Source organism: Scophthalmus maximus, chromosome 5 (assembly GCF_022379125.1).
Source record: "Scophthalmus maximus strain ysfricsl-2021 chromosome 5, ASM2237912v1, whole genome shotgun sequence".
Classification (NCBI taxonomy): Eukaryota; Metazoa; Chordata; class Actinopteri; order Pleuronectiformes; family Scophthalmidae; genus Scophthalmus; species Scophthalmus maximus.
This window is the reverse complement of record NC_061519.1, coordinates 8,677,147-8,704,324: the sequence shown is the minus strand read 5'-3', so window position 1 is coordinate 8,704,324 and position 27,178 is coordinate 8,677,147. Positions and strand designations below refer to the sequence as shown.

The window sequence follows — 27,178 nt, the reverse complement described above, 5'->3', positions numbered from 1 at the left end:
TGATCAGTCAGCTCAGTCATTCTGTGTCTGGGGGACTGTCGTCTCACATCACTGCTGGACCATAGTTTCATTTGACCCTCATTTGCATAAAAACAAACGATCACATCGATGACAAAACTAGTTTGCATGCAGGCGCATGTTTGGGCAACTACTGAAGCTCCACTTGACAGACGTCAGCGTGTGACGGACTTACTGTACAGCTCATGGCAGTGTCCTGCGTGTGCTCTTACCTTTACATCTGTCATGTACTCCAGTCACAGCTAAAGAGACATGAGATCATGCTCATTGTGTGGAGCTTTTATGGAGGCATTGTGGGAAAAGTAGGATATCACTAACTGTGATAGAGCAATCTGAGAGGCAGTAAGTGCAGGTAGACATCAAGACAGCTCAACACAACACATTTATGACAGTTTAATATTAAGATAAATTTTGACACAGTGAACAACAATTTAACTTTTCTATTGTGAATTGATGGTACATGTTACCGAACAGATTTATTTTTGCAATACATGAAATCACCATACAGACACCATGTGGCCTTTGGGGCTCCTGAGCAACGTGGGGAGTAATGCCAAATGAGGATTCGCAGGCTTGGCTAACAAAGATGCTAACACAGATACTATTATACAGCATCGGCACTGAATCCTGATATGAGACATCTGAGATGTAAAAGGGGGAAAAGGGGCACAGGATATCAACCAAATGCAGGGCCCACATCAGTGGAATGTATTGTGTGTGTTGTATGGGATCAGATGGAAAACAAAAGCAATGTCACTCTGATTTCATCATTTAATTATTGTTCATGCTTTTATAACAACATTTCTGCTTGTGTGCACATTCAGAGCATAGGAATCACTATGTGTACACTGCAATGTCCGTCCAAAAAAAAAAGTCATCTCTACAAGAAATGTCAGCGTTTCAACCTCTTCTTGTCATCTCTCTTGGAATTAAAGCCAAATGTTCTCTGTTTATATTTTTCAGGCCAGTGGGAGGTGACTGTCAGAAGAAATGCCGGTCCCAGGTGCCCTAGCACATCACCACAGGGACCATGGCAACTCCTTGGCCAATGAGAAGAGAGAGGTGCACCCATGGCTCCGCCTGCCTTGCTAGATGGTCGGCGGCTTCCTTGATGCTCCTATGGTTGCCGTGGGTGTTGCTATGGCAGCCGTGGCCCGTCCGAACTGAGCAAGTGGGCGGCGGGGGACACGGTGGGAAGGCGCTCCACAGTTCTCTAACATCTCCCTCGTCCTCGTCGTCTTCATCGTCCTCCTCCTCCTCTTCTTCCTCGTCCGCCTCCGGCTCGTCATTGTGGGGCTTCAGCGCGAGGCAGAGTGGAGGGCAGCTCGACTGGCTGCTGTCGGAGAAGGGACCTTTCCACAGATGTCCGGAGTACACCGAGTTCAGAGAGAGGTTCCAGCAGGGATTTTCTACCAGATACAAGATTTACAGGTGAGAGAGGTCACCTTCAGGTGTGCGCACGCTAAAAACAAAGGTTGTGGCTTCAAAACAAAGAAAGGAAAATGTACACAACACATTTTTTTTAGTTCTGGTGAAATAATGTTGAACCAACAAAATACACAATATAAGATGACTGAGCTTTTTCTCCATTTCCACAAGTATTGTTGATTACATGGAAATGATTATTATCAGCTGCATAAACACATGCTTTTGTTTTTTGACTGTTTTTCTTTGATATATAAAACTGTGATACGGTTTGTGCTTGGTTAATGTGACCGATAATTTCAAGCTGGCTCAACTCAAACAGATATGTTTGCCTACTCTCTTAAAAATTTGAGTTTACTGAACTTTGCCTCACTAGTTCAACAAGTGCGCGGTGAGTTTTGAAAATGTAAAACACTAAGTTGAATAGGCCCAAAATATTAGATTAGTCCAACAACTATACCGCCGTTGGAGCTACATTATACCCCAGTCACATAACATGCTCCCAGTGACTTTGTACAATGATAAGTGTGCTGGGGGGGTACGAAATTCAATTCCAAAAGTGTTTCGAGGTTCTACTCCGAGTCAACTCTCAGAAATCCCAGTTTTTGTTTCACAAAACAAGATTCAAGGTAATTATTGTACCTCAAGAAGTATGTGTTGCAGACAACCTTTCATTTTACAGCATCAGAGTAGTTTTAGGGATTTAAAAAGCATGTTATTTATTTATATATACCAATTATTCTTTTTTGACACACATCAAAATAAACCCATCCATGAGTAGTGAACACCATGCTGCAGTGCCCAGTGAGCAGATGGGCGAGTTCAGTGTTCATTCACTACTCCCTGGTCCTTCTGTCTCACTGCTGACCAGGGATTCAAACTCAGTACCAGTGCTGAGATACTTTATGATATATATATACATGTTAAATATGTAACTTACCTGTGTTAGGGGTGCTTATACCTTAATACAATCAAAGAGGTTTTTTTACTTCATCAAAAGGCTTTGTTGACACAGTATTTTCCTGCTTAATGTTGACAGACAAATCAAGACTTCAAGTTCTAAAGAAAAGTGTCACCAAACAAAATATATGAAGAAAAAAAACCTTACCACATTGAATAATGCAACAGTTACTCTCGAACTATTCGAAGCAGCTATGCACACGAGAGAATGTAATGAAAAGCTGCTCTGTATTAATTCTACTCAAAACACATATTATTGTCAAGCAGCTCTTTTTATTGAAATTTGCTGGATGGGTGAAATTTAATTTCCGTCGCTCGTGTTGTCATTCATCTGTTGTCGGAGCCAAAACTGTGACAACAGTATCCTCTTTTTCGCTCATTACAGAAGATATGAAAAATATCTAGAGGATAAAATATAACTTTTTATTGCATTTAGTGTATCCTAAGAGCCTTTGGTGTGTCCTCTCTTCTTTAACTGCCCTGTTTGGAGATTTAATTAGCTGAAAAGGAGTTGTCTTTGAGAGATTTTGTAACTTCATCTTTGGTGTGGGTTGTTATGCAGCTGTGATTCCTGTGGTCCTTGCTAACTTTTTTTTTTTTAAACATATTTTTGGGGGGATTTTTTTTAAGTGTGAAAGGGGGAGTGAGTGGGGAAGACACTGTGGCTGCAGGAGGACTCAAGCTTCAGTGAATGCTGAATGTATTGTGTTTGGCAGATCAAAGCCAAACTTCCCCTCCATGTAATCTGTATTAGAGAATACATAAGAGAGCTGTTGTTAATTTTGAGTGACAGAAACGGAACAGATGTGTCGGTTGTACATTGTGATTCTGACACATTTTTACTTCAATCCCTTGATTGTTAGTCTTTTCGGCTCATTCTTTTTGTGCAGAATCAGGGCTCGGCAGGAAAAAAAGTAATGCAGGTCTAAACTAGTTCAAGAAGCAGTAATTACAAGGTGTAGTATAAATGATATATAGCAGATATTCATTATAGTCATAGGAACATGACTGTCCGTCCAGTCAGCTCTCAACTTTCTATGACGGTGCAATTTAAAGACGTGATAGGATTATGTCCATTTTGACAGCTCATAACTCCAAACTCATAAAACAGAGATTTTTTTTTCTTTTTCAAATTTAATAAAGTCACCCTCTGATCACCCTCAGAGCTGCAGCATGTAAAGGGACGACTCGAACACAGCGCTTCCATGTCTTCGGTAAACCTGAGAGATCAATGCATCAAACTGGGCGATGTCATTTATTTTGTCATGGAGCTTCAGAAAGAATATTAATAATAAAGAAACTACAGAAATCATGGCCAGTCCTCTTTGGATTACATTACACTGTTCAACATGTACAACTAGGCAGAATATAATTGAATACAGTAACTTAAATACGATAAGTGGAATAGGGAGAACAGTTTCAGCAAAGTAATTGGTACAGATAGAGCAGACTCCAGAAGATGACTAAAATGATTCATATTGGCATTATCACTGTCAGCTTTAATAGTTGTTGGTGGTCATACAGAGCTCGCTCAGTAGTATTCACTTCACCACTTTTGAAATCCTGCCCGTTTGAGTTGTTCGTCCAAGCTTGTGTTTTCAAGTTGTTTTATAAAAGATCTATGTCCACCCTGAAAGGTCTTAATTAAAGGAAGAAAAAAAAGAAAAAAAGTAACTAACACAAAAAAGATTTAGAATTTGTATATGTATCATCATACATACATTTATAATGAAAGAACAAGATGCTTTGTGAGGAGGCAGCGCAAGAGTTACAGACAAACTGTGTAAAATGGACATATCCTCCAGGTCCAGAAACTGAATGACACCAATGCTGAAGTGACTAAAACCAGTATTATCTGGGATGACCAGCAGAGGGCGACTCCAGTGGCTGCGAGTCAGTTCCTGTAGAAGTCTATAAAAAAATGACTCTACTACTCACTTGATTTTTAATGTCAGTAAACATTTTCCTGAGGAGTCTCTAGTTTTAAATCTTCTTCAATACCTCATAATGTTCATTGCGTGAATTATGGTCTCATTTAGAGTCAAATAGATGATAAAGCACCGTATGCATTGGAGCATGGATACAGCGTGATTGACAGCTAGTACCGTCCAATGAGTGCAGTTTGCAGGTGTGGGTGGACGTGTAGTTGACGAGCTCTCAGTCTGACCCACTCCTCAAAATATGGCGGTTACTGGATTCAAAATACCAAGATAGCGCTAAACTGCAGGCTTCAAAATGGGAGATCTCAAACCAATGGGTGGCGTCACAGTGGCTTGCCACTTGGTTATAGACCAAGTTTTGAAAAGCGAGCTCATCTACCATTGTATTTAAATAAGATTTAGTTATGAATAAAGTTATGAAGTTATGAATGAAAAATGTGTGTGTGTGTGTGTGTGTGTGTGTGTGTGTGTGTGTGTGTGTGTGTATGTGTGTGTGTGTAGAGTTGTTGGCTGAGTGGTCTTAAATGATGCAGTGGAGTCCTTCACCGGGTCCAGAGTCCCTGCTGGCCCCTGTGACCATTATCATTACTGCAAATTGAATACCGAATGTGATAGATACACACTGTATTAGGCCACAGATTGAATTTCCATTTCTTCATCCCGGAATATATATTAAGCTCATCCATTAGCTCTTAAAAAATACCGTAGATTCTTTTAGCTTAAAATGATATATGTAATTATCTGTTGTTCCCCCCCCCCCCCCTTGCCTCTTACAGGAGTCGACTGTAACTATGTTTGAAAAGACTTTTGATACATTTCCTTACAGAACATTTCGAAGGAACTCATTTTCCAGCTCACTTTCTCTCTCTTGCTGGCTTTTTTTAAAAAATCCATAAAAAAGTCAGCTGAATGTGACGGGCTGGATTTGCAGTCATACAGTCACTCGTGCTCTCAGCTGTTCTCCGCTTCAGCCCCTGCTCCTCTGGTCAAATGAACAGCGGGAGGTAAGAAATGTCTCCATCAAAAGCAATTCCAACAGTTCCAAGTTCATAGAACACCCGATCTTTACGCTGACCACGTCCACCTATGCGCAGTCTCAATCTGGAGTGTTTTTTTTCTTTTACAAATAGAAAATGACGGTGTTTCCGGTCCCCCCACCCTTCTTACTCCCCTCTCTGCTGCCTTCCCTTCCTTTCACTCTGCCTCCGCCACAACTTGAATCGAATGGAAATGACAGCATCGCTTACAGATGAAGGGAAAGCGAAGTGTGAAGTGACATGTGAAGTTTCCGTAAGTGGGGCAGATTGTCATATGACTCTCTGCTTTTGGCTGCGGGGACACTTTCAGTGAACCATGAGAAAGCAACATGGCAAACTCCCCCTGATGGGTGCTGCTTTTCTCCCAGACAGAAAACCAAACTTTTCTGACTCCTGGCGTTTGGCAAATGCTACCTTTTCCTCTTGACTCTATGTTTTCCCAGCAAAACCCAACAGTTTTATTTGCATAAATTGAACACTCCTATGAATTTTTTCATTTATTTTTTGTAATGATATTGTGGTTGTTTGGATGGTTTTTTTGGATATCCTTGAAGGCAATGCAGAAACACAACCTGGTTGTTTAGGTCGGAGGATTTTCTGGAGCAACTCCCTGTTGAATCGGAGCAACCTGTTCCCCTAATTATGTTATTACATATTACTAAATTGCTGTCCCAATTGGGTTGTGCCAGCAAACGTAATCACTGCCTTAATTATGTTCGGAGGTGAAGCGTTCTACCTCCGCCGAGGAGGTTATGTTTTCACCCCTTTCCCTGTTGTTTGTTCGGTTGGTTTGTCAGCAGGATTACGCAAAGAAATTACTAAATTAATTTATGTGGAACTTGGAAGGATGGGACATGGGCAAAGAAAGAACCTATTACATTTTGGCACGAATATGGACAAAGAACATTTTTGTCTCACCTTCCCTAACGTCTTCTTTTTTTTGGGACATTTTTGCCAATTGTAAGGGATTGTGGTTTTGTGGTGTTGTCACTCCAAGCAGAATTTACTGCAAGGTCAGACATCCTGCTGAAAAGCAAAATGAATTTGAATGCTGCTCTTGTTGTGTTGTTGACAGCAAACACATTTGGGAGGGTATTACATATCCTGCGAAGTGTGTTTGCTTTTGCGAATGAGTTGTATAAAAAGCTTCTACTGTGTAAAACTCTCTTGAATGACATGTTGCTGTGCACTTCTGTTTCCTTTTTAGCAGCTGTTTGATTCAAGGTTGTTCTCAGTTACTAAGTAACCAGTGCAACATCCTGTCCCTCCGGCTCAGCCTGAATGAATTCTCTCATCAGTTAAGGAAGCTCTAAAAGTCAGGACAGAGCCTTCGTCTCAGATCTGATTTGACTTACTCATAAGTGTGAGTCTCTTGTTATGTCACATATGACTCCTCTGCTCCATCAGACAATCATTGCCTCCGTCTTTGTGGAGCTTTCCCATTGCATTCCTACATTATTTTTTCTGCTTTTCCCATTTTTGATTTTGATTGCTGCATACCCTGCTACCCACAACAACAACAACAAAGGACTCAGCCAAGGCATCCCTCTATGTGTTCCTCAAGACCACTGGCACACATTCCCCTCGGTCTGTATGAAAACAATGACAGCGGCAGTGAAACAAGGCCGGCGGGGGCCTGACAACATGAGCTCCGAGGCAACAGTGCCAAGGCAGAGGGAAATGATGACTTTTTTCCACAATGAGACAGAAGCTGAAAAACTGAGCCATCTTGACTTAGGACTTTTTGGTTTTGTTTGTTTTTTTCTTTCCAATTCATTGTATTGCTTTTAAAGATTTTCACTTGCAACAATAACTGACAATATGAAATATTGATCATGTTCAGTGCAGCGATGGAAATCCTAATCTATGTAATTCTGAGTGGAGTCATGTGGAACATTGTGCCATGAGCATTTTTGGGGGTCTGAGGTTGGAAAGGATGTGCATGACAGGACAGTGGGTAGATGAATGAAGAGACCGACAGCCCTGATTAAACTCGTAGTTTGGTTATAAGATCATGGGCAGTGCTAGTATTTTTTCACCGCTGTTGCTTTGTAGTTGCTATGTGACAGCATGGTGTACTGCGAGCTAATTTTCAAAATTAGCGGTTTACGAGGCTACGGTCTCCCGGGCCGTGGCCACCCCGGAGGAGTGTCTCGACACTCCGGGCGTTAGTAGGTAGGGCAGCGCCGGGACGATGGGGTGTCGCCAAGCGGGAAGTTACTCTGCATTCCTTCACGCTGATATATGAGAAACTTGTCCATTTTTTCTAGCTGTTGCCTCCATGTTTCAATGGGCACTAGCCGAACTTAGAAATAATTGTGTCAAATGCCAGCTTTTTTAGATGCAAGGCCATTTCCTTATGGCACTTGGGTTTTATGTTATAGATATATTTGCTAAAAGTCAATGAAAATATTTATTTTCCGAAACTATCATTAAATGATCAAACATTATTTAATGCCCAAGTCTATATGTTTTTAAATTTCCTGGCAGCATCTGGTGGTAAAGTTGCAAACCGCAACCAACTGAGCACCCGACAGGGGAATCTTTATGGTTGCGCACCGCTAATTCCATTTCCGGTTTCCAGCAGCGCTGAAAATTCAATGCAAATTCTGTACTGTTTTGTGGAACCGTATTCAACATGACGTAGCAAACATGGCGACTTACATGGAGGTCGGATCCACCTAATGTAACTATATTTAACTCATTGAAAGTTCACGAAAAAAAACGTGGTCGTTTGTTGCAGGTGATATATAAACACAGTTATGGACAACATATTCAATTTCTGTAAATAGGTTTTTCTCAATATTACAGACTGTAGCTTTAATGTTGTTTTCATAACAAAATTATTGTAGTTGCTAAGTCAAATCTTGGTGTTGCTATAGCAACACTAAGCCACCCCTCTGGCGCTGCCCCTGTATAATATCATAATTCTAATTACATGTGCTGGCATCTATTTCTACATGCAAACAGGAAGCCAGCAGTAAACGCTATATGAAGAAACAGCGGCATGTAAAAATCCCGTCTCTTGTGTTTTTGAACTGTACTCCTGTGACATTTACCAATGCTAATACTCTATCTGATTATCATGTACTGTAGGAAGCCGGCGGGCTTCTCCGTGCATCAACTCTCTGCAGAGCCAGAGCAAAATTGGCTGCTCTCATTAGCTTTTAATAAGGGGTAATGGAGATGGGAATACATGTTAGCTACATTTTCCTGGGCCTAACCCTAATCTGGTATATCCTTTAATCTCATAAACGCACTAGTTACACCAGCTGCTCCAGCCTAAAACAAGCTTGAAAGACCATCAATGGACGGCGTTGGCCATCCTCTTTTCAATGGCTGATCCCACTCTGACTCCACATGAGGGGCTTCGTTTGGAGTCAGCCCATGTGTGGAAATTACATGTAAATCTAATGATTTATCATATAATTTATATACAACATATATTTTTGCACATAAGACTTGTAGCTAATGCCCTTATCGCATCCATGGAGATTGTAAGTCGACAGAGCCCACTGCCTAATGTAAAAACCAGTGTGGCTCCAGGCGCCGTGGGCTCCGGCTCACGTACTTGTTGTCTAGCACGGTGCGCTGAGCTTTGACTCCAGCTACGGGCAACTGTTCCATATGCTCAACAGTTTAATCCTAACAACAAACACACTCAGCTCATCTCAGCTTCGCTGGGCAATCTGTCTCTTTTCTCAATGAGCAGAACGTTGATTTGAATTTATCAGCAGTGATGCTGAATGCTCCTGTGCTTCTGTGGTGGTCACAGCAAGGTGAATGTGAAACGGTGCACAGAATCATGGCTACTGCCAAAAATTGGACTACTGTACCATGCCCCCTTCTTCTTGATCTCTTATTTATTTATTTATGTTTTGCCATCTACGAGACTGGAACAGTAGAGCTACTTGTGTGTGTGTGTGTGTGTGTGTGTGTGTGTGTGCATGTGCTGACCAACACAGCTCGCACAAACTAATGCTGTGTAGTGCAAATGGGGGCCACGCCGCCTCGCCATACAAACAAACAAGGGTCTTTGCAAGCCTGTCTGATGTGTTAACCCCTCTGTTTCATAAAAGGATGAATCCAAAGAGGTACCGACTGCAGTGCACATTACCACTTGAGTTAAAAGACAAAGTGGATTCAAACAGAGACAGAGAGGCAGCGAGGGAGAGATGAAGAGGGCACAGAGAAAAGCATGAAACAGTGTGACGCTGAGACATGCATACATGCAAGAGAAAGAACAGGCCCAAAAGGGCAGACGGTATCTTTGGAAGTGTGTTTTGGCTTCACATGCCGTCTGCCAGGGCACGGCAGACAACAAACAACTCACTTATACCGAAACATCCCCTGTGATGATTAGTTTCGCCAGATGAAGGGTTTGCTCAATTTCAGGTTCAGACCAAAACCAACAATGTGTTAGAAATGAAAAAAAGAAAACATGCAAGTCATACATATATAGTTTAATTTTCCAAACGGTTTCCTTTCCATAAAAAATGATGCACCCTGTTGTTGTTTTTGCGAATTTTATTTGAATTCCATTTCCTGACGACTATTTTCAACGGTGGGGCGTTCGTTGTAATGAAGGAACATCTCACCTTTGTGTTGCATAGTTTTGGGATGATGACAAAATGTGCCACATATCAGGACGCATTATGGTTCAGGTTAACAGTTTAAACCCTGTGCAGAATATATTAACGTGCCACCATAGTAATTGTTAATATTTCTCATATTCCTGTATATGCCGAAAATGAACAGTGTGTATGAGTGAGTTTGAATGTCTAAGGAACACAGACAACAACAAGGTATTATAGTTGCTATTATTCTCATTCCCTGTGTGTCAATACATGACTGTAATAATGAAAAAGAAGTTACTCTTTATCATTTGCCATGTAAATCAGATAATTACTAGTTCCCACGTATGACTGCTGTTTGGTTTTCAGTCAGTGAATGACCGTTCGACTTCCTCTGTCCACTTCTTTGAATATGTCAAGAACACCAACAGCATCCCTGATAGGCAGTTTGGTTTTCGTCAGCTTTTGAACGTACAAAAATATTCAGCCAAAGAGCCAGGGCCACATGTGTGATGAATGAATCTATCGCACGCCGAAAGACAAAAAGCCATAATAAGTGATGTATCACCTGTTTAAAGAGGAGCCTGCGGTAACTGAGTGGAATAAAGTGTCTGCAGAGCAGCAGGAGAATATACATGAGACCTTGTCCTCAGAAAGTGATTGTGCACAAATTCATGTGCTCAAGCTCTGCACATTAACCTCTAATATGAGCTATTTGCCCTCAGAAAAGAGGTTTGGCCATTAAAACGCCGATGCAAAGCTTAATCTGCCAAAGACAAAACAAAGACAGAGAGAAAGAGCGAGTGTGTGTGGGTGTGTGTGTGTGTGTGTGTGTGTGTGTGTGAGAGAGAGAGAGAGAGAGAGAGACGCTGGGTCCCTTTCATGAAGTGACAGAAAAAAGCCCTCACTAAATTACCGGAGTTTTTCAGCTCTCAGAGTTCACAAAGAACCGTCAAAAATCTATTTTTCATTAGAAACTCAGCCCGTCGGCTTGAAGAGAAAGACAAGCACCGCCTTCATCTGTTACCGCCCCATTGAACTGCCACTTACAGTTATCACTGGGTGCATAGATGTGGGTTAGTAGGGCCCTATACCCCTCCCCTAAGTTTGCTCAGCAGGCTGCTATCATGTGCGTGATCTTTGTCATTGTCACAGTAAAAAAACATTACCAGGTTAAGGAACAAAAATGACTCGGTTAGATTCAGGGACAGAAGATCGTTTGGGTTAAAATAGAGACTCACTAAAAGTGAAGGTCCTAAACGGGAAGTTATTGTTTCGTGAATGTGTCTCTTTGTACGGCATCACCACTGTCACCTGACTTTTGCTCCTGTCATACTTACACACACACACACACACACACACACACCGAATGCACGTTCAGCCTCCTGAGTGAGAGAGGGAGGGAGAGATGGGAAGAAAAATAAGTTGGAGATACGCAGAGACAATAAAACATCAAAAAGAGCTTTCCGTCAAAGAAGATTACGTTGGATGCAACTCTGATGGGATGGAAATCCGGCCAACATTTCCCTCTTTTTTTCATCATCAAAAGATTATGTTGTCTGAATAAAAACACTCAACAACTCTCTCCGCCCCCCCACCCCCGCCCACACACACACACACACACACACACACATACTTGCCCAGGGTGCTCGTGCCTCTCACTCTCCGCATCTTCCTCCGACAAACACACAGAAGGCGAGCGCTGATGAGTTTAAGGGATCAGGCGCTCGGATGCGAGTTGGGACGTGTTGAGCAAGTAGCTCGCATTCATGTTGATTCAGGTTTTCTGCTGTTGTAAATGTGATTTGATTTAGTTTCGGGGGAAGGACACATGGACACATCGGGAAATTGAAATCCTGGTAATGCTTGTCGTCAATTTCTTTTGCGGGTAGATGTTCACTGAAAGCAGGTTTTTTCGTTTCAACATAAAGACATCCAATTTTCACCAGTACACCGTGTTTTCCCCAGGTAGAAAGCTACAAGGTTCTTTCATGACATCAACTTATCTCACCTGTATTAACAAGGGTCTCAGAATTGGAAATCAAATATATATATTTTTTATGACTCTGAGCTCCAGAGCTGGCGGAGCCTATTGGAGTTACCCGGTTATGGCGTTCAGCCAAAGACGAAAGAGGATTTGGTAACACTTGATGACAACAAGCTCATAAAAGATCATTTTGCAAAGAGTTGTGCGGGAGGCAAAGGAGGACACAAGCTTTCCCTGCTGAAATGAATGTCCTCCCAGAGTTACACATTTATAAATGCACTTGTGGCACCTGTGAGAGCCAACAACATTAGAGAGCTCTCATTTACTGTCATTTTTCATTCATGTCATGAAAGATTGGCCTTCAACAAATATTGTACCTCATAGCTTTCAGGTTCAGGACACAGGTTGTTTCAAGTTTGGAAATACCTTGAAAACTACAGTAGATGATGGTCAAATGTTGGCAGCACAGTGTACTGTAGCATACTTGCAGCAAATTAGGTTAATAACGAACCCGCTGACTGACATCATGCAGTGAGTGGAAGGATTTGGGAAAGTATAGCTTAAACCACAGCACAGTCCCCCCGTAATGTTTTTTTCTAAATTGAGGGAAGCAAGGGAATATCTAAGTGGTTGGAAGTCAAGAGTGAGAACTGAGGCGGCGTAATGAGTTTTAACTTTTGTTGAGATCCATTTATCTGATGTATAACTTTCAAACTCTTGCCAGTGGATGTACAGTGTTTTGGAATCCGACAAGAATGCTACAAATCATCAGCAATTTATGAAACGTGCCCATGCATTAAAATCACTGACATGCAATGTGGCTTTAGTAAAATACCACTAGCAGAACTGCCCTGTGATACGAGTAACTGGGCGTGTTGAGGTGCCGAAATGATCGATCACAAGACAGAGGAGGACAGTCAAGAGGAGAGCCAGATGAGGTGCACAGGCCTCAGTATACGTGTACATTGTAGTGTTCATTGCCACTGTAAAGCTCGATAAAAGACAATGGTTCTGGGAGGCAATCTGGTCTGCTCTGATGGCAGTCTTTTCACCTCAGCTTATACTGGGGCCATTTGTAAGTTATTAACACTGTTACCTTCAGACATGGTCAGACACCACGTCGTACGACAGGACTGGGCCCCAAAGCTGACACTAAATAGGTATCAGTCAGAAGGAGACAAATGGCCACTTTTCCCTTGGTTTGAGATGGCAGCTTTGATCCCGCTCAAAAAACAAGACAAGACAAAACATCACAAGTAGACCTCAATTCAACAGTCCCCCCTTTTCCCCCAGAGATCCCGCCGTATTGTCGTAGGGAATTTGATTTTAAATGGCATCTGGGTGTTTTTCGGAATCAGAAGCGTGTCGCGTTCTCAGAAAACAATCCGTCTCTGTAATAACTTCCAGTAGAGGAACTCACCCATGAACACAGACCAACACTTCACCCCCATCCCATGTTTGGATGTTTTATACACGACAGCAAAAAAAGGTTCAACATTCCTGTCCATCTAGAAGGGATTGAAGTCAAGCTCACGGTAAAAAGGCGTTATTAGTATCCATTAAATCCAAATGAAATCCATTCCTTTTGTACAGCGTGGACGTTGATTTGAAGGCTGCTAACCTAATCAGGTAGCTGAAGGCATCTGATCAACTTTGACAAACTAGTTCCTGGAACTAGTTCAACATTGTCTGAGAAAGCCAATGTTGAACTAGTTCCAGGAACAGTCAAGATCGACTATCTAACTATGTGCTGCTTCTTAGTCGGAGGAGAGTACAAGTCGTGTATGTACAAATCATTACCACTCAAGTTATAATTTTTTAGATGCTTGGTTGCCAGTTTCAGTTTGGCTGCCTCTCACCAACTCTATTTCTGTCTGTAATCTAGCCATATTTTCCTAATTTTCTTCACTCGCACACAGTCTCACTCAGAATTATACATTTCTCTTTTACTTTTTTTTTTCTGGGAAAAACAAGCCGTCTTTATCAACATGGTATGGATCACTATAAGCACCATACTCTGATAACCCCAGCTGGGTGTTCCGCATCGTTGCCATGCACGTTGACATCTGATGTTGTTTTCGCAGCATTATGAAAGCAGGCTGACACCTTTTTTGCTCCCCGGTGTGTCTTTAGGCAGGATGACTCATGATCCTGCAAACAGCAAAACATATCATTCCATCAGTTTGTACCTTCTGCAGGTTTTGGTGAGTATGCCAAGGAAGACAAATGATGATCATTAACTCTAAAATTATGTACAATTAATCAAGAATGCATCACAAGGTTTGGGCCGGAACTAGTCTATAACACTGTAATTAACCTTTTTTTTTTTTTGAAAGCTACCCTGGAAACAAGCACAGTGCCTGCTTCCACTCTTCAGAAAGACTGTATTTTCTAACCATTTCCCTTTTTACGAATGGCCTAAAGCTTTTGCTGAAATCACAGTTTTCATGCGGTATGGTTCCTTCGCTCCCATGATCAATGGACAAATCTCTCTGTGCAGTAAATTCTCTGGTGGAGGTAGCGGAAGCCAAACGGCTTACTTAGCAAATGGTTGCGAAATAGAACACAAGCGAGGTTCCACACAGCAAAATCAAGGAGGCCACTGAAGAGCTGCGTGTGTGTGTGTGAAAAGAGCCAGGGAGCCATGGAGGGGAGAGGGAGAGAAAAGACGGCCAGCAAGTGGATTGAGGAGAAACGCGAGAGTGAACAAGATGAAATGGAATGGTTAAAGAAAGAAGTACGAGGGCAGTGCCGTTTCTTGAGTGTGCGTATATCGGTATGTACGCACCCATTTGTTTTCCCTACAGTGTGAGAGCAGAAGACAAATTGACCACATGGATAAGAACAGGCGGTGGCCAGGTTGCGCTAAGAACCAGTTAGTTGTACCACATTGTGCTGTTTGGCAGTAAGCCTAATGTTTAGCACACTGGGAACTGGCAAACTCAGGGAAATGAGCAAACTACCATACTGTAAGACTTTTGAAGCCTTCTTGGATGCTGCATGGTTTGGTCCACTATAGTCTAGTATTGGCCAGAACCCTCTCTTCAAGTGCTGTGTCAGTGCTGGAAATGATCTGGCTGCATCCATTATCTATGGAGAAAAAAAACACAGTGTGGCTTATTTGTATTTCTTTAACCAATCACACTCATCTTGAGTTGCACTTGCCCTTGGCTCGTTAAAATATTGTCAGGTGGGGGGCATTTGTACACGGGGAGGTGATTATCATTAAGTAGGACATTAAAATGTTTTAATTTGAATCTACTGTCGGTGACAGTTCCACCTAATCGTTGGTCCGAGAAAATGAATCCCTGGGCCTTTCTTTGTGCCATTTCTGTTCCTCTCAACTGAAGAGTATCTCCTTCCTGTTTACACCAGCATGCACATGTCCAGGGTATGGCAAAATTCTGAAATTTGTTAAGCTAATGATGATTACATTCATGACAGAACAGAAGAGTCACCCTTCCACTTTTATAAACATAATAAATCTGTGAAGCCAAGGAAAATATTCCCTGACACATACTCCCCATAACTGAAGTCTTTTATTGACTTCTATCTCCAAATCCTTCTCTATAACATAGTACTAATAACCAAGGAGGCAGGTCGGTCACTCGGGTTGTCACTGTACATGACCATAAACAGTCTCTGGCTCACTACTGCCTGCAGGTCATTTAAAGTTATCTCAACCAGTAAAGTATATTTTCTAGGAAACCAAATACACCTTTACCAACACACTTACATCAGCTCAAAATACATTTTCTAGAGAAAAAAAAACATGAACTCATCTCTATCAAGTGTGCAGCCAATGTGCAAAGAAAGCACCTGGACTCAATCTCCCCTCCGTCATAGGCAGCATCGTATACAAATGCACACAGTTTATTGCAATAGTCCACATGCGAAAGATGATTCCACATATCTGTCAGTGCACTTTATAACCAGTTACTCCGCCTAGCTGTTCGATGTTGCTCTCAGCACGATTGGGGGAAAATCACACAAAACTCATCAATTATCAACTTTGGCCTGTGACTTGAACTCAGCCACACACCTCAACAGTCATTAATTCCCCAGTAGTGCCGCCGCCCGAGTGCCTGACATCTCGCGGGAGCTCCGCACTTGTGTCGTCGTGTCTGTGCCTTAAGCTTGACATTTCGATGAGGCTAGTCCCTCAAACTCATATTCCTCTACGTAAACATGCCAAAAAAAACAACTTTACCCTGTGTTCACCTGCCTGCATAGGATAGCGATATGTGTAGGTCAGACCACAACACAACACAGATACCTACTCACAAAGAGACGGAGAGCGGCAATAAATTTGAGTCATTATAAGGGAGCGTGTTGATGACATGAGAGAGAAGTCGCTGAAGTGAAGTGCGCCATGTGGAGGTGCACTCCAGTGGCCGCTCGTTGAGAATTACTGCAGCGACACCAAATCCACAAACAGCAATTACACAGACCCACGAAGCAAAACATGGACGCTGCCCATGAGTCATCATAATCAAACAAAATATGCCAACATACACAGGTCCTAATCAGTCACGTTGAATTACATTACTGACAGTAGCCCAGTGCACTGACCACGGTTCAGCTGCACGCATACATTTTGACTTACAGATGAGAAGATATTATCTATTATTTCGACTTTTTGATTTTTTTTTTAATCATTCATTGTGGCGTCAGAATTGTTATCGAGCCCCAACTGACTCCTGCATACTTTAAACACTGGTTGATTTATAGTAGGGATGTCCCGATCCGATATTCCATAGCAATATTGGCCAAAATGACTGGATCATATATGGGAAGAAATAAGTAAAATCCGATCCGATATATAACAGTAAACATACTAAATAAATGCATATTTACATATATACTAAGCCTTAAACGACATTCCGGCATCATCATCTTATGTTAATTTATTATTATTTAATCAACAGTTTACATTTCAATTTGGTTTTTGCTTGTTTGAACGGTGCTGACCATAAAAATTCTGCCAAAAGTTCTGTGAGAAATAAAACTGCAGTATTTCATAATTCAATCATATTGCTGGCTGTGTGTGTCGTCCTTTAGAGGAGTTGATTATTTGTTTTACAGTTGAGTATGAGGTTTTAGATGGCTAGGTTAAGCAAAGTGCATCCTGAAAAATGCATTATTAATATTTTATTTTACGAGTGGGGGAAAGATTGGATCAGATTAGTATCGGATCGGTATCGGCGGATACTCAAGGTTGCACAATCGATATCGGATCGTTCACAGAAAAGTGGTATCGTCCCATCCCGTGTATTTTGTGTAGCCAAAGATCTACTCATCTCGCTCTGAACCTGCTTCAAAATATGTTGCGGTGAGCACTGGTTCAAACTGAGAGTAATATGAGAGGTTGCCTCATATTAGAAGGGCGCTGTATTTGTCAGCACTGCGAGCATTAGATTCTAATAACTGTCATATTGCTGAGTCCCTGGCGGCTCAGGGCCAGCAGGCAATCTTCGCCTCATAACCAGGCACCAGAATTGATTTGCAATTGTTCCTCATAACCACACGTGTGCACATGTCTGCATACCCGAAGGTGCCAGGCGGAACGACATCACACCAGGACCCAGTCGACGGCTCACTGTGATAAGAAGTGTCACCGGATCTGTGCATGAACACGTACTGATTCAATTAATTCATCCCAGCTAGAAGAAGCTGTGCATTATGCAGATTTTCTGTAGGGGGAACGCCTCCAGGGCAATACACTGAGAAATGGTACAACCTGCATTTGTATGCTTGATACTTGTGTGTGCTCTGTCTTCTAATTAAGAAAGAGTCAATTTGAATTATATCTCCAGGGTTCAGTCTGTATTTGCTTAGTGGAGACTGGGAGTTGGTGAGTTGGTTCACGATCCACTGGTGTTTCTCACAGTACCCAATCTCATTTGGTTGAAGTTGTACATATTAGGCAGTAAGAAAAATGGACATATCTCGTTTTTTTGTCTACAGGCTGAATTATTTTTTTTCATTCTCTGATGAAGCAATTGAAATTCTCTGACAGGGTATATTTAAGTGGCACAGTGGAAGAAAAAAAAGAGGGAAAGGAAGAAATGGGGACAAGAAAGTGGAAAATTGATGATGGACCCGAGAGAGTGACACAAATATAGAGAAAATGGTGGGGTTTAAACGAATACATCACTATACATAATTTGTTATGAATAAATGCTTTCTGATTTGATACGAACACCATCCAACCATTTTCCTTGTTTTATTGTGATTGGATTTGATGACACCATCATATAACTGCTTCAACCAGCCCTTCCTCACCGGGACAGAGCGGAGTCCTGTTCTTTGACTTCTCCAGTGCCTTTATCACAGTACCGCCCTTCCTGCTGGTAGAGAAGCTCCAAAATATTCATAAAGATGTGTCCACAATCTCCTGGATTACTGTTACAATCTTGAATGTAGCCAAGACCAAATAGTTTGCGGCTGTGGACTTCAGGAGGACCAGGTGGATGTGGCGGATGGAAACAGATACCCCCGGAGACCAACTCGATAACAGTAAAAAAAAACAAAAAAAAAACACAGAGGTCGTCAACAGGGAGTGACAGAGCAGACTCTGCCTCTCGAGGAAGCTCCTTTAACTTATGCAGCAAGATGTTGCAGATGTTGTGGCCAGTGCGATGTTCTCTGATGAAGTCTGCTGGGGGCATCAGCATCAACAAGTCAGTGACTGAAATGAAACTTAAAAGAAAACTTTACCAGTAAGGCTGGCTCTGTGTTGGGGCTTTGTCTGGAGCCCTTGGAGTATAGGCTGTGGAGCTGAGGAGGCTGCACAAACTGTAGAATGCCGATCAACCAGCGGATTTATTTCAGTCGTGGAGTTCTTCAGCCCTGCTGTGGCAAGGAATCCTGCACGAAGTCGTTCCTGCATGCTGCCATTACTCTGTGAAACAATTCTTCTCCGTTCCAGCTTTCAATCAAGAAGTTTAACCCCATAGCCTCAAATCACTAATTTAAACCAAACTTACTGGAAAAATGTACACTTAAACATACATCAGCATTGTAACGACCCCCTCAAACTACCATATATATACATATAGGAGGAATGTAGATGGGAATGGGAATAAAATAATTCTTCACAGATAATGAAGCAATCTCTAGGCAGTATAGATGCTGCTACAAAGGCAGTAGCGACTGCTGTAAAGAAATGATCTACTTCAGAGATTGGAAAATGAAGCGGCCTGAGAGGCACAAAGACAATGATGAAGAGCGGACAGGCAAAAGAGCTGAGAGCTGCTTGTCAAATACATCCCAGTGATTATTTAACCAGTTCATTGTAAATGCCATTACTGCACAAAAGACACACGTGGGAAATGGAAACTGCTGCTAATTGCCTGTGTCGTTTCTCTTAATCTGTTCATTAAATGCATGTGCCTGTGCTCGGAATCTATATAACCACTCTTGAGCCACATTAACCATCACCAGACTGAGAGGAACTTTGGAAACTTCCTCACTGTGTGATCCGGGGACACCTAAGCACATGAATAAGTTATCTCCCCTTTTGTTAGTTAGAGTTATGAATAATGCAATTGCGCATATAGCTGTGCATTTATTTATTTTTTTAATGCAATTATGCAGCCTGAGAAACAATCAAACTGAGGCCCACCTCATTTGAAAGGAATTCATTTTAAATCAGAAAGTGTGTTACTCATGCTGAAGGGATAGACCTTGTCTCTCTCTTAGACAAGATAAGTGGATTCACGTATTAGTAATAAACACAAAACCTAGTTTTTTTTTTAGTTTTGAAGAAAAATAGGACACATCAGCTCCCGGTGATATACACACATACATATATATACGTGTGTGCAAACGCGTACGCACAAACCACACAGGGGTGGGGGTTTGGGGATTGACTGTATCGCAGCTCTCAAAATAGCTTAAAGAAATCTAACAGGGCGAAGTGTGATGTTCAGCTCCTTGATTCCTCCACCATGATACTGATGGAGGAGGGCAGGCATGTCGGCGAGAAAATTCAGAGCACGTAATGCATCATCTGGGTTAACTGATTTATTTTTTTATCCTTCCCTAAAAAAGGGGGTTCGGAGAGAAAGCCTTTCCTAGAGTAACGCTGAAATTAGCTTGATGCTGTTGAATCAACACCCTGTCGAGCCTGTATTGTTTCAGTAGGGCTCTACAAATAACGCCAGGGACAGACATAACTGTTGAAGGTCTGTCAAGCTGCTTTCTGTTTAGCTCTTTACACAAAACTGCCTTTTTTAGGCAATACAGGAAAGGTGTTGCTCTTGAATCTAGATGCCTGAGAGAAATGTATTACAGTTGTACTAGTGTATTTTCTTAGTGGTCCACTGAATTGTCATTGGAGAATGGATGAACATGTAAATATTCTGGACATGCAGTAATGTCATGCTTACGCTACCTGATGCACTCATCTAGCTCGCCTTTGTTTCGTATTCATGTACCTGACCTCGGCATACAGTGGAATTGCATACTGTATGATAATTTTCATCCTGCTAGTTCTCTGGAGACAATATCAGTGCATGCTGCACAAGAATACTAGCATTTCCCATTTGAACAGGAATATGGACTTTCTTGAGGAAATTTTTAAATGTATGTGTAATTTACATACCTACATGACTATAATAAATGGTTAATGGACTGTATTTATATAGCGCTTTTCTATTCATAAAGAACACTCAAAGGGCTTTACAAGGAAGTCACATTCACCCATTCACACCCATTCATACAGCGCTGCTATTTACCGCTCATTTTTCTGTCACATTCATACACATTAATAAGGTACCATTTGTACCTAACCTTTAATTCTTATCAGGTAAAGAGCTCAGTACATGGCATATTTGAAAATTTAATGTTAGTGGTGACGGAAGTACTTAGATCCTATATGTTGGGCAAGGAAGTTGGGGAAATATGTAAAAGCTTCCATTATCAGCAAAGTGGACCTGAAGCATGAGAGGTAAAAGGACTGGAAATGTGGGCAGAATGGCCCTCATCATTTCTATTCATTATATTGTTAAAATATAATTTTTCATGATTTAAGGTAGCTAGAGACTGTCTGCCTGGAGAATTGCGGTTAAAATGGAGACTGGCAGCAGGCAGCTTAATATGACTAATTGTTAGGTCATAATTATTACAGGAGCAAAGGTGGAAGTTAGGTGACCATTTACAGAGGTTGAAAAGTCTTCATAAGGAGGAAGGTCTCCCGTATGAAACCTATACAGACGTTTTTTCCCAGACTGGGATAGTGTTTAAAAATCATTATACAGCTACTGAAGTATTATTATATCACACAATATATTGAAACCATGACAACAAATGTCATCAAAGCTTTAAAAAGCACAAAATTTAACCCAAACCACTATCTTTTCCAAAACTAAACAAGTCATGACAATCCAACAACCTAAACCGCATGTTAATTATTGTTACCATGGCAATGGGTCATACCCTAGAGCAGGGCCAAATGGCCTATATGGTCATTTAGTTCGGTTAAGATGGAGTCCATTAGAAATCTATATCAATTGATTTTGATGTTGTTTGTTTAGATTTTTGTTTTTTTGTCCACTTGCTCCAGTTTTTCTGGAAAACTCGCCAGGAAAAATGCATCAACACATCAAGCAGACACAGAGCAGCGTTAGCATTCATGTGGAGTCATGTTTCGAGCAGAAACTATTCCATTGAGAGACTATTGTTTGTCAATTTTTGAAATAACTGGTGAGATGTTTTGGTCAATAAATTCTCATCATCAGACTCCAGCATCTCAAATGTGAGGATTTTTTTTGCTCTTCATTGTCTCATGTGATGGTGAAGCCAATATGTTGGGTTCAATGCTTTTGATCAGACAAAACAAGCAGTAAAACAAATCAATTAATTAAAAGGCTGAAATGGGCGGATCGATTAATAGTGCTACTAATTATTAGTTGCAGTTAAATTAATCAGAAAAAAGTGCTTAAAATATAAAAAGATATGGTTTAAAGAGGTAGTACCTCATAACTGCAACGACTCATATATATCATATTAATGCATTAGTACTATTGACGCTTTAACATGTGTGTAGCATGAAAATGTTGAAGCTGTTTAAGTTGGAGCTAATTTGATTCTGGGCAATAAATCTTATTACTTTTTGAATATCTTAATCTGAAAAGAATCCAATATGTAGATAGATGAGCAGGGTTAACATACACTGGAAATATTAAAATACAGTACAAGTATGTAAGGTAAGTATACTCGGGTAAATTTACTTATTTCCCTCCACTCATGACTTGGTTAACATTATGATAATTACTGTTTTTGTAAGTGTAGAACTAGAAATGGCTTCTGAAATTTCCTGCAATCATGTTTAAACCTCAGCAGTGTCATTTACATAACAAATTGTATACGTTTTGGTGCACAACATTATGCTCAAGCATGATGAATTTTAAAAAATGACTGACAGAGACACTCAACCTAGATACGGCAGCCTTGTAAATAGGCAGGTGATGTCTTGTACAGATTCAGGACATGCACACGCACATACTCACACACACAATTTTCTCACATTTAATTTCCCCTGCATATTTTAAACACCAAGCATGGGCTGCTACATTCTTGAAACTTACCAAACACACTTTACTGTACTGACCCTAAAATCTCACTGAATCAGTCATAAATCTTCTGCAGTGATATATGATTTTTGTCTACATGTCCACATCTCCAACTGACAGTCTTGCAGTGAGCTTCCAGTTTAATTCCTTTCAGAGATGTACTGTTTAATGTCTCTGGCGGGAGCAACTGGGATATCATTAAAATATCATGCACTGGCTGGGTGGATGGTTTATTTCTAGTGGAATCCCATAAGACGGGAGAAAGTTTTAATGAACTTGGATCTTAAGAGAGTGGACTTGGATTTGGCACTTGGGCTGAAAAAGTCAAACAGCCCATATTCTTCCAGAGGATTAAATCTCAATTTATTTGCTATTTGATAGTTTGTTGTTGTTAGGTAGCAACTTAAAGTTTCATTTGGTATGTCTGTCCTTAATTTATGATTCCAAAAACCAGCTGCTGGTTGGTCACTTCGAACAAATCACAGATTGACCTAACAGTGGCAACTTTTGGTGATCTGGGCCCAGTTGTTCCAAAAATGTAACTTAAAATGATCCGGATTTGGCAATCCCATGTTTCGCTATACAGGATCATGTAATCCAGACTACTTTCGTTGCGGTTTTTCAGCAATTTTGGATCAGTTCACCCTAATTCAGATACACATTTTTCAAGACCACAAAACCTGGATTACCAGTGCTTTCAACGACACTATATCACACTGAAGGCTGCTAAGTGTGAAAACAACATGTGGTAGAATAGTCATTGGAGTTAATCAAAGTGTATTTATTTCTAGAAACAGGAAAAACCTTTTGGTATATATATATATATATCGATATTTAGACAGCTGTTTGAAGGATCTTTTCAGTGGGACACAATCTTCTTACAATACTGAAAGCCAAATTTCTACCTAATCTACTTTATCACTGTGATGTTTAAAAGTAAAAGAGAGGTGCAAACGATAAATACATGTTTATATACTACATTATATAAATGTTTATTTGACCAATTTCAAAGTTTCATGACATTTTAGTCCTCAAATCCAGTCTGAATCCACCGTTCGGTTGGGATCAGAATAATCCAGACTTTGTCATGGAGGGGGGGTTATCCCAATCCAACCAAAAAGTTTGATTGGGTTGGAAGAACAATGCAAACTGAAGGTTTGATCCAGATTAAAACCAATGTTCTGCCACTATGGTCAGACCAGATTACGTGATCTAATCCAAATCCATAATCTATTTTTGTTATCTTTGAACAAACCATTAAAGAGTTCTTCAGTTTAAGAGTGTTTATTATTTGAAAGAAACCTACATGTAGCTACATTCAATTAGAGTAGTAATAGTAGTACTATATAACAGATCACTGTGATTTTAGGCAAAGCTATCTCATAAAAAAGAAGTACTATTATTTTTTGTCTATTCTGAGTCACTATGTTCATCTTGCTTATAATAGTGTCCTTTTTTAAAAACCTTTTCAAGTTTTACCTGAGTATGATAAAAAAACATTTTTTTGAATAAAATTGTCTGCAATTGTCACCCCTCCTTCTCATGGGTCAAGGCTCATTTCCCTGGATGATTCGTTGTGTAGCGAAGCACAACTTTCATGGAGGACACCAGCCGCCAACTCCAGGAGTTGTATGTGGGTCACTTTAGGTGAGACTGTAACTGACTCAGGTGAAAATGCTCATTATAAAGTTCCAGCTCTGCCTACTTTCAGCACCACAAACTTCTCATCATCACTCAAAACGTGGAACTAATGGGTTTGTGGTGTTCCGTGGCTCACAATGCAAAAGTGCATACTGCAAATTGAACTTGTAGTTCTCTCTGTTTAGCCTTTCTCTCACCTTCTCCCTGACACTAGGCCTCATTTACAATCCCATTCCAAACCCCGGTCACAGGTCGTCAAATACAGATGCTTTGTCATTGACTCAGATGTAATATTGGACACATTGAGCTTTGACATTCTGCCTCATCCTGGAGAAGTTGAAGGGAATAATGCGGGTTGGAAGTAATTTCTTTTTTTGCTGCTCCTGACCTCTGGTCCATATACAGAAAATTCACTTTTCCAAGATTAAATGGAAGAGGTGTGAATATTATCTATCTATATTTAAATCTGGTCGTGTGAGTGGTCAGAGCCTTTGGCTTAAAACAAAGAACAAAAAGAAAAACGGCATTTCTCATGACAAAGCTGAAATGGTTAAAGATGGTGACCACCACAGAAGCCCATTGCATTATTAAATGATCTAAGAGACTACTGTGTTTTTCTGTCGAGAAATGTTGGTGATATAATAAAAAAAATTGACAGCAACTTTTAAAGTCTCTGGCTGTGTGTCTGCTTCAGAATTGATTTTTAAAATCCTTTTATTGGTTTATAGAGCTCTTAATGGTCTTGGTCCTTCCTGTTTATCAGACCTGCTTTTACCCCTAGATCCCTTCAGAAGCCTCAGGTCTTCTGGTTGTGGCCTTTTAATTAAGAAAGTCCCAACAAAAAACAACAGTGAGGTATCTTTTTATTACTGTGGTCCGCCTCCCTGAAGACCTGAAGGCAGCAGAGGATGTGGACATTGTTTAATGTCCTTCAAACTCAAGACCTACCTGTTTCGGTTGGGCTTTTAAATTGCTTTTTTTAAATTATTATTTATTTATTCACTTTTATATTTACCTATACATATTAGACTGTAAATTGGTAGTATTATATGACTTTCTATTACATGATAGGGTTTCCTCAGTTTGTGTTATTATTGTTTTGCTCTATGCATGGATGGTGTGGGGGTGGAAGGGGGATTCTTCTTTATTGGTTTTATTGTTATATTCCTTGAAGAAATTATTTATTCTGTAAAGCACTTATTGTACTATATTTGTTTTTTTAAGGGCTTTCCAAATAATGCCCAATTGATTGACTTATTGACTGAATGATTAATTATGGTTAAAAGTATTCTGGACGACAGGTCCTCCTGCTGAATACCTTTATGAAAAAAAAGTGTCATGAGATGAAAATCAATATACATGCCCGTATAGATGTCAAAGGGTTCCAGGTTTGATAGACATCGGTATTTGGTGAGCAAGGAATGAGATTGGGTTAAGAATCCACACCAACGTTAGGAAGTGAAAACAGAAGGAGCTTTAATTAAAAATTTGCAGTAAATATATCAAATAAAACAAAGGATTTTTTGTGTTGGATAACTCACGGAGAACTGAGTATGAACTTTTGTCGGAGGTGTGACATTATATCAGATTGATACATGGTAACATTGACAATTTCTGTGCTATTAATGCGACCATTTGAACAAGTCCAAGATATTTTTAAAGATGAATAAAAAAGTGAAAACTGTAAAATGAGCCTACAGCTATGCTAGCAGCTTTGTTAAACTGTCTTCAGGCTTTGAGCTAAATGCTAATTTCTGCAAACATGCTTACATTGATAGTGTAGCTTATGGAAATCTGCCCATTGGCAGTAATAAGAAAAGGCAACTGTGGATGAACAATTCATTTTGACGCTATTTCTGTCAAAAACAAAGTATTTGGCTCGCTGAAAATACTACAATTCCTCCTGAAAGGGGACATGAATGTCTGCGACAATTCATGGCAATCCAACCAGTAGTTGTTCAGACATTGTCATTTAAATCAACACATGTTAAACCCAACCTGTTAAAAGAGAAAAATCTGGGAATCAACCACAGTCAGCAGGAGACTCACACACCTCATCACCTCTGGAGCCAGGACACTGCTATGGCTAAAAAGAAAAACACTGTTGGAATATTCAGTATCGTATATTTTACTGACATCAGTTTGTGTTATGTTTGACCATTTATGACCCAGAACACACCAAGAATACCAACAAGAGCAACACCAGTGATACACAAACATCGTGAGCACAACAAATTTTGAAAATAAGTTTTATAACGTGTTTGTTCAAATATCGTGGGATTTAATTTCACTTTCGGATTCACATAAACTCACACAATAATAATGAACAATATCTAACAAACCACCTAACCAATGCACGCACACAAACACACACACACAAACACACACACACACACACACAGGATTCCCTTTCGTGTTCTTTTTTCCTTTTTTTCAATTAAAAAAAATAAATTAACAATTCTGCTTCAGCTGAACCAAGTGAAAGGGCTGCGGGAGCAATCAGCGCTGTGCTAAAATCTTTTAATTAACAACATCTATCATCATTAGCAAAATAGTCAGCCAACCGTCTCACCGTTAACTCTTAGAGAGCAGAGCAAGGAGAAAAGTAAACGATGCACTGCTCTTCTTTTCTTATTTTGGGAGGTCGTATTGCCATCGGCTCTTTTCCCTGTGCTCAGTCACTGCAGGAGCAGCTCAAAAAAAAATCTGTCTAAATCAGCCCAAGTTAACTGCCGTCCTGTGACTGGCTGGTCTAAATTCTAAGCTCAAACTAATGCCCACTGATGCATGTGATAGCCGCAGACTAATTGTTATACTTTGCCGCCTTCAAATGAGATTGACCTTTGGTTTAGGACATTTGTCATGTAACTGCTGCTGGAATAGCTGTATTTGTTCTAAGCATTGTAGTTGAAATAACCTTGGCCATTTTTTTGCATTTGTAAGACCTTATTTTAAGCATAATTTCATGATGTATCTATTTGACCGTTTTCTGCACAGACCACAAACCTTTCTGGTCACA

General features: G+C 40.5%; 1 protein-coding gene across 1 annotated transcript in view; it reads left to right on the top strand.

Moving 5' to 3' along the window:
* Window positions 1-27,178, top strand: part of brinp2 (bone morphogenetic protein/retinoic acid inducible neural-specific 2) — a 177,675-nt gene that overhangs the window by 75,974 nt on the left and 74,523 nt on the right. The window contains exon 2 of the mRNA XM_035635611.2: window positions 982-1,449. Coding sequence (XP_035491504.2) covers window positions 1,049-1,449 — 401 coding nt within the window. The 5' untranslated portion in view covers window positions 982-1,048. The remainder of the gene's footprint in view (window positions 1-981; window positions 1,450-27,178) is intronic.